The sequence below is a fragment of the Chrysochloris asiatica genome, unplaced genomic scaffold (genome assembly GCF_000296735.1).
Source record: "Chrysochloris asiatica unplaced genomic scaffold, ChrAsi1.0 scaffold00057, whole genome shotgun sequence".
Lineage (NCBI taxonomy): Eukaryota > Metazoa > Chordata > Mammalia > Afrosoricida > Chrysochloridae > Chrysochloris > Chrysochloris asiatica.
In genome coordinates this window covers 10,166,330-10,180,041 of record NW_006408575.1, presented here as the reverse complement: position 1 = coordinate 10,180,041, position 13,712 = coordinate 10,166,330, and the positions used below count along the sequence as shown (strand labels likewise).

Sequence of the window (13,712 nt, the reverse complement as noted above, 5' to 3'; positions counted from 1 at the left end):
AAACCTGCTATTAGAAATCCAGAAGATCAATCTTAAGATCTCATAAATGTACAATACATTGAAAGAGCAAAGGAGTAGATATGAAGCAATGGATGCCTGAAATACTGAGCCTGAAGATGAGTATCTCAATACTAGTATGCTAGAAGAACAATCAGAAAAAAAGAATGAGAGAATCTGAAGATAGCCTAAGCGTTATGTGGGACACCAAGAACAACTTACGTGTAATAAGAATTCCAGAATGGAAAGAGACAAGCACAGAGAAAAATTTCAAAGAGTTATTGGAAGAAAACTTTTCTAACATCATGAAAGATAAGAAACAAAGCATGCATACAAGAAGCTGAATGAACCTCAAACAGGAGAGATCCCCAAAGGAAATATGTAAATAACAATATTGGTGTTTTTCTGGTGTTTGCTGTTGTATATTTGCTCGATGGTACTGATTCCTGTCTTAGCATTCTGGCCTTCCTATCTGACCCAAGGCTGGTTATATTTTAACTATCTATCTCCAAGAAACATTGTGATATACTCTGACTCCTATGGGGTTTCTACAAGAAGCTCTGGTAGCATAGTGGTTACAAGTCGGGCTGCTAATCTCACAGTCAGCAGTTTGAAACTACCAGCTGTTCTGCGGGAGAAAGATGAGGCTTTCCGTAAAGATTTATAGTCTCAGAAACCCTGTACAGGGTCACCATGAGTTGGAACTGACTCCAGGGCACACAACAACAACAACATGGGGATTCTACAACTATGGGATTATCCAAGGTAGGCATGGTGAAGAAGGGGCCATATCAAGTGGATAAAACTCTCTGTTAGGGCTGATTCACTCCTATATTTGCCAGACCCTTTCCTCCATAGTCTACTCAGAGCCTATGAGGAAGAGGCACAGGAATCCAGTTCTCCAGTAAGAATCATTTGCTATTTGTTTTGTCTGTAGACTTCCCCAGAAGAAGGTCACATAGGTCAGTGGCTATCAAGTCAATGTGAGCAGTGATTTCTTCTAAGAAGTTTAATTAAAGTCCAGTATATAAATTTGATTAAAAAATCGGTATTCACTTTTTAATGCCTCCCATGTGCTGGCTAGGTAATCTGCTGTTAATCCCATTTAAAACTCACAAGAAGACTAGAGGTTGCTGCTCTTTCTGTTTTACCAAAGGGAAAACATAGACATAGAGTTGAGTTAGCTTATTAAAGCTGGGGAAGGGGGCGGATAGGAACCGTCATACTTAATCTCATTTTTACCTCACTGGCAGGTTCTAGTGGAATCCTCAGCTCTCTGGGAATTTGAAAACCCTCTTGCATCTTTAGGTCAAAAGCTCAAGTACTTTTATGAGGGTCAGCTGAGTAACACAAAAATGAAGAAGGCCAGGTGGAGACTGTAGAATGCATGCATGGTCTAAGGAGGGCAGCTACCCTCTGTTTTGGACATCCATTGCCAAACTCTGTGCAGCTCAAACAAAGGCATGCCTGGGAGAAAATTCAGTTTATAGGTCACTAGTTTCAGACCTTTGGAGTAATGAGGAGAGTAAGAAAACCTACCCTGTAGGTGCCTTTAAGGTAAAAGACCATGAAGATGTCTTTAAGAAGATGCCTACTGACAAATAAAATGACGGAGAAAAAACAAGCCCATGAGTCTTTTCAGACATATGCATGTTCTGATGACCCTACGTTATACTGACAAGAAAAGAATCACTCTTCCCACTGTTTATCCACTGGTCTGATTTATTTTTAAGCAAGCCCTTCCCCTGCTTGGTTCTTTCTATTCTTCACTATGTGTTTGCCAGTATTGGCCAAGCATCCAGTCTCACACCTCCTCCCTCACATCCTTCCCCTCTCCCCCAACTGTCTTCAAATTTAAAGATAAACATGACTCTATAGTGAATGATGATACTTTCTAAACTATACAGCAGGCAAAGTGAGTCCTTGAGGAAACGTGGTAGGAAGATATTATTCCATGGCCACTGAGGAATACTGGATCTCATGGACAGTCCCGTCAAAGTGGACACCCTGGCACATGTCTGTGAGGTCTTGATAGTTACAAATGCATTATCTTCAGAGAGTGAGACTGTGTACAAACCTATCCATGACAGCCCAATGCCAAGCCATGACTTGCTGCATTTGTTGTTGTTGTTGTTGCTAAGTGTTGCAGAGTTGATTCCTACTCATAGCAACCCTGTATGTTTTCCAAGGAGCAACTGGTGTTTGAACCACCAACCTTATGGTTCACAGTCCAGTGCTAATCCTACAGCACTACACCAGGGCTTTTAGATACTTGATAATCTACAAGGAACTGCCTACTGGAAAAAGAGGTCATAGGCATGAAGCTACTATTAAAGGAAATACAGTCAGTGCTCATTACCAGGTAAACTGGAGGGGACTTGTGACATGAACAGTCCAGAATGTAGTAGAAAGAGCATGACACACAAAGATGGAAGGCCAGTAAATGTGGGAATTGGACTAGACTGAAGTTTTCAAATTTATTTTTTCCCCACCTTTTCATCCTTCCTCCTTTCTTTCTTATTAGCTTCAGAATTCTTGTTTCAAAAGAAATATTATTCACAAGTCCAATTTATACAATAGATAAAAATAGAACTACTTTGGCTCTGTGTGGGTGCAGACACCATACTGGTTCTCTATCTTTCTCTAGCTCTACTTTCAGTATATCTGAGGCACCTCTGAAAAGCCCTTTTTCGGAATCACAGACACAAATTTACAAAACAACTAGAATGAGATTACTCCCAGTCCATCTCAGAACCATGGAAAGGAGGAGATTTTTCTCTCAGAGATGGATACACCCAAGTCTACCAGTATCAGATTACTTGTCCAGGGCCACACAAAGAGTTGGAGCATGAGTCAGGACTCAATGCAGTGGTCTTTCCACCATACATAACTGATACAGTTGCAATACCAATGAGCTATCTAAAGCTGTGTAACCTTGGCAAGCTACTCACCATTTGGGGGAATCTGTCACTTACAAAAAAGGAGTCAGTGAGAGTCTTACATTATGTGGCTACAAGGATTCAATGAAACAATGAATGTAAAGGACTCAGAACCTTGCTTGGCATATGGTAGATATTCTATAAAAGTTGTACCACACTGCCCTCTTCGTTTCTGTATGCCTTTCAGCTGCAGAACATCAAAGCCATCAATGTGTCTATTAATTTTGAGTGCATCAACCAGGGAAAAGACAGAACTGTCCCCGACACAGGATGAATCCAAATAACCTACAGCACATGCAGTGAAAAGTTGACTATAAAGCACAATTAAAATTTTTGAATACAGTGAAGTCTGGAAATAAATCCTGCCTTTTCACTTTCCAGTATCTTTTCTTACCAAGAAAACCATGACATTGAGCAAACAGGTGGAGGAAAGATGACTAACCTGGGGGAAATGTCACATCCTTGCTGCATGAAGGCTCCCAGGGAGAACCACAAGCTGTTGAATATCCCAAACTCATTGGATTGATCACTGGTTGTCTGGTCACGTCCTTCCTCAAACTCTTCACTGTGCCATTCATAGGGGCTGAAGCGGCTGACCAGAAAGAGGACGACACTCACTCCAATGTAGGCAAAAACGATGCACATCCAAATCTCATAAGCCAAAGGGTCAAGGAAGGAGAAGACCCCCGGCTTGGACTTCTGTGGTTTTTTTATCATGATGGAGATTCCCAAACTCATAAATGGCTTGGAGAAGTCTATGACCTCTTCTCGGACTAAGGTGATGGTTAAGGGGGCCACAGCCACATCTGCTCTCTGGAAGGAAAAACAAAAAAACACAACAACAGCTGAGCTCATCAGCTTTCTTTCTTCTCTTGCCCCTTTCTTCACAGCAGACATTGTTTTGTATTTCAAAGGATGCAAGTGGGAAAGTAGCAATTCAACTGCTGACAAATGGCTCCCTAACTCAATATTTTATGTTATTGTTGTTGTTAAGTGCCATTGAGTCGGTTCTAATTCATAGAGACCCTATGTAGGGCTTCTGAAGAGTAGCTGGTGATTTTGAACTGCCGACTTTACGATTCAAACCGACCTTGAGGTTGATTGCTTTTCCTATGGCACCAAACCAGGAGGAAATTATTTTACTGGTTGATAGATCTAATTGTTAGATCTTATGTTATTTGTTGGCCTTGTCTGCCCAACAGTCATTCCTCCCTCTTCTGGTAGGAGAACCACCACTGGATAACCCTCAATTCTCCTGGTTCAAATGGGGCTGGTCACCTTGGTTACTTGTTAAAGCACACGGCTCAGGCCTCGCCAATTAGTGTACTACATTCCTCAAGCCAGAATGATTCCTTTAAGAATAGGAATTGGTATCAGGTTGGTTTAGTGAGAATTTACCCTGAGAGTCAGCTGAGAAAAGTAGAGTTTAATCCTTGATTCAAGGAGCTCTGGTAGTGTAATGGTTATGAGTCAGGCTGCTAACTTCAAAGTCAGCTGTTCGAAACTACCAGCCATTCCGCAGGAGAAAGATGAGGCTTTCTGCTCCTGTAAAGATTTACGGTCTCGGAAACGCTATGAGTCGCTATGAGCCGGAACTGACTCCATGGCACATGATCATCACCACCAATCCTTAATACTATCACTTGGGCCATCCTAAATTCAGGTTGACCCTGAATTTCCTAAAAAAAACCCATGTGTCAATATATTCCTATTTGTCTGCAAGAACATGTTTGCATATTTGCCTAAGTTGGTCTACATTGGGGTTCTTTTACCTGTAACCAAGATAGTTCTGGTTAACAAGGTGGTGGTGGCAAATTTAACTTGACAAATGTTTAGTGAGCACTTAGTTAATGAAAGCCCTGACCTAGACACTATAGGCAAGCTATGATCCCTGTACTTTGGGAATTACAAACAGACAGAAGCGACTGACTCATACCACACACTTTTATAGTCTGCAAAGTAGACTGGATAGATGCTTTCTAAGAGATACAAAATGCTAAAGTAGAGATCAGGAAGGAATGAATTAAGGAACAACATCATGGAAGAGGTACCTTCTAAGTTTGACTTCTAATTAACTTTTAAGTGATTACCTATGGTGTGGCACTGTGGGTTAATTCACCAGACTGCAAGTTGGTTTGAATCGCAAGGTCGGTGTTTCAAGCTCAGCAGCTGCTCCTCAGAAACCCTATACAGGATTGCTATGGGTCAGAACTGACTCAACAGCACTTAACAACAACCCATTGAAGGATGGGTAGGAGTTGGATAGATTGCTGCAATTGAGTACAGGTCTAGAGGTAAAGGGGAGCAGTATTACAACTTTTTTTGTTTTCAGGAAAATTGCTAAAAATAGTTAAATTTGAATGTAGATTTTGTAAAGGTTGGAAGATATGTTCATCCTCAGGCAGCCCCACGAGTAAAGTGGGATGGCTGCTTATTGTTGTTGTTGTTAAGTGCCACTGAGTTGGTTCTGACTCATAGCGACCCTGTACAGGTTTCCCAAGGAGCAGCTGGTGGGTTTGAACCATCGACCTTGCTGTTGGCCATTCAGTGTTTATCCTACAGTGCCACTCCAGGGCCCAGGATGGCTACTGGGCAGATACAAACAATTGATATTCACATCAGCCCCCTTCTCACTAGGATTTATATTTCTCTATCTCTCACTAATGGCAGAAACACTGGCATTGATGTGACGAGAACCTACTGCTTTATTGGCTTGAGAGCAAAAGATCTTGGAAATCCAAGGGAGTTTCTATTGACAGATCCACATATGCATTTTTGAAATGAGAATCATGCCTATGTAAGTCTGTCTGAAGTGAGTGGCTGTCTGCTATGATGCTGTGTAACAATCCAGATGTGTGATTGTCATAAATAGTGTGATTGGTGATACATAGTGTGCAGCTAAGGGCTCCACCCAACCCCTGCCAGCTGTTAGTGATTTACTCTGGTTCCTCTGGCTGGAATTGTTGAGAATATGCTTTAAGTGGAATAAAAAAATGACTTTTTATTCTGACCTTTTGTAAAGTAATGTGGTCAGTTAGGTATGAATTTCATAGTAATTCTGCTTTTTTTTTCTTTTTCTTTTCCTAATACTCTCTTTGTAAATCTTGATAATTTTTATAAACACTCATAAGCCAATACAAGGGATAAGAGATTTACTTTTTTGTTTATAACTAACATAGATGGAAAAAGAATTGGGGAGACAAGTAGCAGAAATGAGGACTGTGAAGGATTTCCTACAAGTTACTCAGAAGGGAGACAGATGAAGACAAGCTTTGAAACTGTTAAAGGGCCTTCAGTGGATTTGTTGGATGCCTTTTGATATGGGTTAGTAAAAAAACATAAGTTCATATAAAAGACTGGAAAATGATTTAGCCAAATTATTTTAGTGTTTAATTCAGCAGTATTAAGATTTGTTCCATGAAACATTATTTCTAGAAGGCTTTTGGTGGCACAGTAGTTAAACTCACAGGTGCTGGTGGAAAGGTCAGAGGTTCAGATTTACCAACTACTTCTTGGTAGAAAGATGAGGCAGTCTGTTGCTGTAAAGAGTGTTAAGTACCGTGGAGGCGGTTCCAACTCATAGCAACTTTGTACAGGGTTTCCGAGGCTGTAAATCTTTATGGGAGCAGAAAGCTTCATCTTTCTCCCATGGGACAGCTGGTAGTTTCGAATTGCCGACCTTGAGGTTAGCAGTCTGATTTGTAACCACTACGCTACCAGCCTTGGAAACCCCAGGGGGCAGTTCTACTCTATCCTATAGGGTTTCTATGAGTTGAAATCGACTGCAGGGCAAGGGCTTAAAATGAAAATACTTGTTTGGGAAACTTGGATTTAAACAGGTTACTTTGGGTCAGAATTTCTCAGAACATTTAAAAGGCTACTCTGTAGTGAGAAAATCTAAGTGGGGTAAGTAGGATGAAGAATTTCCCCAAATTATTTGGCCATGGGTCCTTCATTTCCATGAGCATCAAATGCGGCCCATTGGTGAGCAAAGTTCAACTACTTCATTTTAAAGATAAGCAGCTCAGGTCCAGGGAGAGAAGGTGGTTTACCCAAAGCAGCAGAATTCTAACCACTGAGAGATTTGGGGAGTTGATTCCCCTGCCTGAGGTTGAGCTTGGGAATCAGCAGGATCAATCAGGTCAAGAGAAAAGCTGAAGTAGATTTGGAGGTTCTACTCTATGATTTGCTAACTCTGTGGTCTCAAATGATATCAACATTTTCCTCTAAAAAATAGGTTTAATCATTCTGGTTTTACCCTGTTTCAAAGGATTGTTTTGTGAGGGTTGAAAGAATTAAAATATGTGAGAGCACTGTGAAATGTGAAAATTTTACAGGTTCTTAAAGTTATTATCCTAAGCTGACATCTCAGGACTGTGCTCTTCAAACTTGAATGCCCATCAGAATCCCCTGGAAGACTTAAAAACATGGTATATAGAATTTGATTCTGTGACTCTTGGATGAGACCTGAGTATTTGCAGCTCTCCTAAACTGGATGAGACCTGAGTATTTGCAGCTCTCCAAAACTCCCAGGTGATATACTAATGTTACTGGTTCAGAGACCACACTTCAAGAACCACTGACCTAGAGATCCCCAAATAAAGTATGTGAAGTTCAGACACAATCTGGAAAACAGTGTTCAGGTTTGATGTGGTGGAGAAAAACAAAGAGTGAAAAACATAATCAGGGACAAAGATGTACTCTGAACCAGGTGCTATATTTGTGAATACACCCTGCCACAGTCTGTGATAAGATTCATCCATTTCCCTCCTTCCCTCTGAATTGTTCAAAAGTGGCTTGCAAAGAGTTCACTCAGTGAATTGACAGAGATGAAACTCAAATCCAGATGTCTGTCTGCAAAATTCACATTCTTCCTGCTTCATTGAGACAAAGGGCAGGCAAAAAAATCACCTGTATATAAGGTAGAAAGACATAGCCACATAAGAAGCAGAAACTTTATTTCTAGTGCACGGCATTTGAAAATGCAGACAATATTGATGTTCTCACCACCAGTTACTTTTAGCTTTTCAGTCCAGTGCTTGGGTGGTGTGATTTCTACAGAGGCAGTTTACCCAGGAGTTAAGAATCCACAGTGTGGAGTCAAAAAGCCATGCTTTTCTGTTTGGTATCTTTTATCAAATTACTTCACCTTCCTGAGCCTCACCTTGCTCATCTGTAAAATGTGTGTAATAATCATATCTAACTTGAAGGACTGTTATAAGAATTAAATGAAATAATGTGCAAAAGCTATTTAATATACTACCTGAAACATGTAAATTCTAAGATGTTACTACTACAATTGTTAAGAACAAGAGTGAATAAAAGAAGAAAGTTCTAATAGACTTAGTGTTTTAAATGGCACAGAAAGAATACATTGGAGGCCTCCAGTTGAAGTTTTTCTGATCTCACTTTTGCTCTTAACTGAGAATTGTTGTTGTTGTGAAGTGCTGTTGAGTCAGTTCTGACCCATAGTAACCCTGTATAGGATTTCCAAAGAGCATCTGGTAAGCTTGAATTGCCAACCTTGTAGTTCAAGCTGACTTTGCAGTCCAGCACATTAACCCACAGCACCACACTAGGACTCCAACTGAGAGATAGTATTCCTCCATTCTCCTTCAGGGATACAGGAAAGGGAAGTTAAACAAAAAATCAGGTGAGAGGCATCCAAGTGGGTCTATTTTAGGATTTTTAGAATTTAGTTTTCACTGAGCAGAGGAACATGCCTGGTGTGGGGAAGGAGATTGTAAGCACCTTTGGCAGCTGCGGCAGCCACAGTAACTCAGACTTGCCCAAATCCTGAGCCACCACTAACTGCTGGCTATTGAGAGACTAGTCTCAGACAATCTTACCATTGTTCTGCCAGAATGACAGCTCTTTTATTAAGGGAACCATATTATGTGGGGTGGAGGTGAAAAAGTTCACAGCAGTTGCCATGGGGATGAACTTAAGAACCTGGTTCATGGTTCCATGGAAACCAAACTCCAGATGCAGTATTAACCATCTAAGCCACTATCTTTCATCAGTGGAGTTTTCCTAAAGTGAAAAGTAGTAGAGGGGAAGAGAAAGGGAAGAAGCATCTACTACCCCTCAATTCAAAAGTCATGTCCCTGGGGATGGTTTTCTTTATTCCCTCTCTTTTTGAATTCCCACAGTCCTTTGTATGACTTGTTCAGCTACCATAATTTCTCTTGTCCTGATATGATAGTATGAGACTCAAAACTTTAAAAAAATATGAGTGACTTCATTCTGACCCTGAACTCAATGTCAACCTGGACCTCAGCCTGTGATTCAGTTTGAAGTCCCAGCCTAGAGTCTTCACATGCCCTTCGTGCATGCGATGGCCTGATTCTTCTTCTATTACTTTTTGCCATTCCTCTACTCAAGCATCTTCATGACATCCCAGAGCCCACTGAATCATTCCACACTCTTTTCCTTGTCCTTTCTGACTCAAACTCACCCTGAATATATATCAACCCAAGACCTTTAGAAAACTCATGTTTCTAACTCTTCTTTCATCTTATTTATTCCACCATTAGTTTATTGTCTAGTCCTTAGATATTCCTGGGATGGCTTTTTCTTTTTCTTTTTGAATTTGGCCATTTTTTATTTTTCAATTTTCCATCCTTCTCCATGGTTAGATAAACTCACAGTTAATCTATTGCATGAGTCATAATTTAGACCTCTTTAAGATATGTTATTTTTATTACTATATTTCAATATCTTTGCTATCCCACAAAATATTAAGATATTTCTGGGGGGTAGAGCTCATATCTTCTGATTGTCAGTGGTTCTCTAAGCACTTAAAAATATGCTAGCTATTTAATGACATCTCAAAATGACATCCATCTGTTGAACATTTTGCTCAGTTAGCATTGGTTTAAGTGTGGTGAGTGATATAAAGATGAAGTAGACATTTGATTGTACAAATAATCATTATATAAGCAGGGTATTTTGGGGACTATAAAAGAAGCAAAGATATTCTTCATCAGGGGAAGGTGAGAGCAGTTAAAAAGGAGAGTTCACAACTGTTATGGGTGAAAAGGAAATAACAACTTGGAAAAGGTAACATTTGATACAGGTTTTGAGTAAAGTAGAATTTAAAGGTAGAGAATGGAAGGAGACACTCTCAAAAACAAAATGAATGTGGGTTAGTTTGGCTGAAATGAAAGGTGCATGAGAGAGATTACTGAGAAACAATGATGTTGGATGCAAGATGCCTGTAATAATGGGGGAGACTTTTGAGCAGTGAAGTAATAACGCAGCACTCTGCCACAAAAAACAAATCTTAAAGGCTATACTGTCACTGATATAGATGAACAGCAAAAGTAACAAGACTGAGCAGAGTGGGACTGAGGTAACTGAGACCAGGAACCTGAACAGTGTCTTAAGACATTGGATTTTGGGCTATTCAATTTTTTCAGTAGCAACGATACTCAATTATGTTGTTTGATAGATATCATGGATTGTTGTTTGATAGATATCATAGATATCATCCTTCCCCCACACACACCCCCGCCACCTTGACTAGGCCATGATTCTCAGTGTTGTGTGGTTGTTCTCAATTTTGTGATTTGATATAATTGTTGTTGTTAGGTGCCATCAAGTCAGTACCGACTCATAGCGACCATATGCACAGCAGAACGAAACACTGCCCGATCCCAGGCCAGCCTCACTCTCCTTACCATGCTTGAGCCAATTGATGCTGCCACTTTGCCAATCCATCTCGCTGAGGATCTTCCTCTTTTTCTCTGACTCTCCACCTTACCAAACATGATATCCTTCTCCAGTGACTGATCCCTCCGGACAGTATGTCCAAAGTATAAGAGACAAAGTTTGGCCATCCTGGCTTCCAAGGAGCACTCTGGCTGCACTGTTTCCAACACAGATCTGTTGGTTCTTTTGGCAGCCCATGGCACTTTCAATATGTTCCTCCAAGATGATAACTCAAAAGCATCAATTCTTCTATGGTCTTCTTTATTTATGATTCCAGCTTTCACATACATATGAGGTTACTGAAAATACCATGGCTTGGGTCAGGCGCACCTTAGTTTTCAACCTGACATCTCTGCTCTTCAATACTTTAAAAAAGGTCTTGTACAGCAGATTTGTCTAATGCAATAGATCATTTGATTTCTTGACTGCTGCTTCCATGAGTGTTGATAGTTGATCCAAGAAGAATGAAGTCCTTTGCAACTTCAATCTTTTCTCTATTGATAAGAATGTTGTTCATTGGTTCAGTGGTGATGATTTATATAACCGGGCTTCTCGGATTATTTGCTCATCATACAGGTTGAATAAGTATGGTGAAAGAATACAACCCTGTCACACACCTTTCTTAATTTTAAACCATTCAGTGTTCCCATGTTCTGTTTAAACAACTGCCTCTTGGTGCAGATACAGATTCCTCATGAGTACAATTAAGTGTTCTGGAATACTCATACTTCACAATGTTGTCTGTAGCTTGTCATGATCCACACAATTGAAAGCCTTTGTGTAGTCAATGAAGCGTAGGTAAACATCTTTCTGATATTCTCTGCTTTCAGCCAAGATCCATTGGACATCAGCAATGACATATACCTCATTCCACAGCCTCTTCTGAATCTGGCTTGAACCTCTGGAAGTTCTCTGTCAATGTATGCTTGTAGCCATTTCTGTATTACTTTTAGTAAAACTTTACTTGCATGGGATATCAAAGATATCGTCTGATTATTTCCTCATTCTGTTGTGTCACCTCTCTTTGGAATGAGCACAGATATGGATCTCTTCCAATCAGTTGGCCAGATTTCTTTATCCTCCGCTATATGATGTGTTGTAAATTGTAACCTCTATACTGTTATTACAACAACAACAACATACTGTTGTTGGAGTCCTGGTGTGACACTGTTGGCTAACATGCTTGACTGCAAAGTTGGTTAGAACTACAAGAGTCAGTAGCTCAAGCTCACCAGCTGCTCCTTGGAAACCCTATACAGGGTCGCTATGGGTCAGAATCAATTCACTGGCACCTAACAACAACATACTGTTATTGAAGTGCAGTATTGGTGTGACACCGTGGGATAATTCACTGGACCACAAAGTCAGTTTGAATCACAAGGTTGATGGTTCAAATTCACTAACTGCTCCTTGGAAACCCTATATTGGGTTGGTATGAGTTGGAATCAACTCAACAGCACTTAACAACAACAACATACTGCTATGGGGAGTCCTGGTATACCACTGTAGGATAAGCACTGGGCTGCAAGATCAGTTTGAACTGCAAGGTAGGCAGTTCAGTCCTGCCAGTTGCTCCTCAGAAATCCTATACAGGGTTGGCATGAGTTGAAATCAACTCAACGGCACTTACCAACAACAATGTACTATTACTGAGGCAAGATAAGTGTGGGCTGTATATTATAAAACATGACTCAAATCACTCTTACTCAAATCCCACCCTTAAGTTACATGCTTACTCAAATCACATACTTCCTTGAGTTGCATAATTTATCTTATAAGAGATAAAAGTACACAAAAGTCAGCAGAGGGAGGGGACCTAAGAAAGCTACTAAGAAAGAAGAGCTGGGATGGGAGCATATCCTTTGGATTCAGAGACCCTACGCTGAGAACCTCCTGGACCCAGGTGAAGATTGATACCAAGACATACATCTGCAAGAAATACTGGGCCCACAGATATTGACAGGAGTTAAGGAATTTGGGGTTTAGCTTCCTAAACTGTGAGAAAATAAATTTGTTTGTTAAAGCCATCCACCTGTGGTATTTTTGTAATAGCAGCACTAGATGACTAATCGACATCTATATCCAACCACCAAGTGATTTCCAGTAAAACCCTCTACCTCTGCCCTCCAACTGCCTCACTCAATAATGAACTTGGAGACTTGGTGTGGTGCTTAAGATAAGCACTGGACTGCTAACCACAAGATTGGTGGTTCACTTCTGAGTTGTGACATTCCTACTTGAAACTTGCAGACCAACCCAAAACTGCTGAGAGAACAGAAATTTCTTATTGAAAGAAACACCAGCTGTTGGCTTTGGAGGCATTAAGGAAAAAAAAGTCAGCCCTTCAGGGAAAACCCCCTTAGAGTCCTGGTGTAGTGCTGTGGGCTAATGCATCAGACTGCAAAGTCATTTGAACCGCATGGTTGGTGGTTCAAGCTCACCAACTGCTCCTTGAAAACCCTATTCAGAGTGGCTATGGGTCAGAATTGACTCAATGGCACTTAACAACAGCAGGACTAAAGCTTAAATGGAACTCACTAGCCATCTAGTATATGCTTGCTGGTGACAACCTGTGTCTGTATATAAATGGAAGTGGGGTAAATGCAGCCATGAAGACATGGGCTAAGTATGGGCATGTTCTATTGGCACCTGCTGACCTTGAATTGAAAGAGAGAATAGGACTGGCTGGTCTGAAGTTTAGGGAGACGTGTGAACTCCTGAGCCCATGGGTTATTAACCTAACCCCTGGAGGCTGGGGTTGAGAGTGAAGCAGCCAGCTGGTCTGAACTTTAGGGAGATGTGTGTGTGAATTCCCAAACTTGTTGCTAGTACCCATTTGACCTAGCTTGTATGGCGAACTGACCAAAAGATGACTAGATGGAGATAAAGATGTTTGATATTGTGAGCAAGTGCAATTGCTATAATTTTCTGAATTGTACTTTTGCTTATGAATGGAGTTGCTCAAAATTCCAACTGAAATGGAAGGATTCTTCGTATCAAGGAACAACCTTGTTTCCTCAGGTTACATAGTTGATAGGGATGGGCAATTTAGACACTGGCTAT

At 40.7% G+C, this 13,712-nt stretch overlaps 1 protein-coding gene across 5 annotated transcripts in view; it reads right to left on the bottom strand.

The window, feature by feature from the left end:
• GRIA1 (glutamate receptor, ionotropic, AMPA 1) overlaps window positions 1–13,712 on the bottom strand; it is a 579,065-nt gene that overhangs the window by 130,160 nt on the left and 435,193 nt on the right. For all 5 annotated transcript variants that reach the window (XM_006863904.1, XM_006863902.1, XM_006863903.1 and 2 more), the window contains one exon: window positions 3,379–3,749. In XM_006863904.1, coding sequence (XP_006863966.1) covers window positions 3,379–3,749 — 371 coding nt within the window. The remainder of the gene's footprint in view (window positions 1–3,378; window positions 3,750–13,712) is intronic.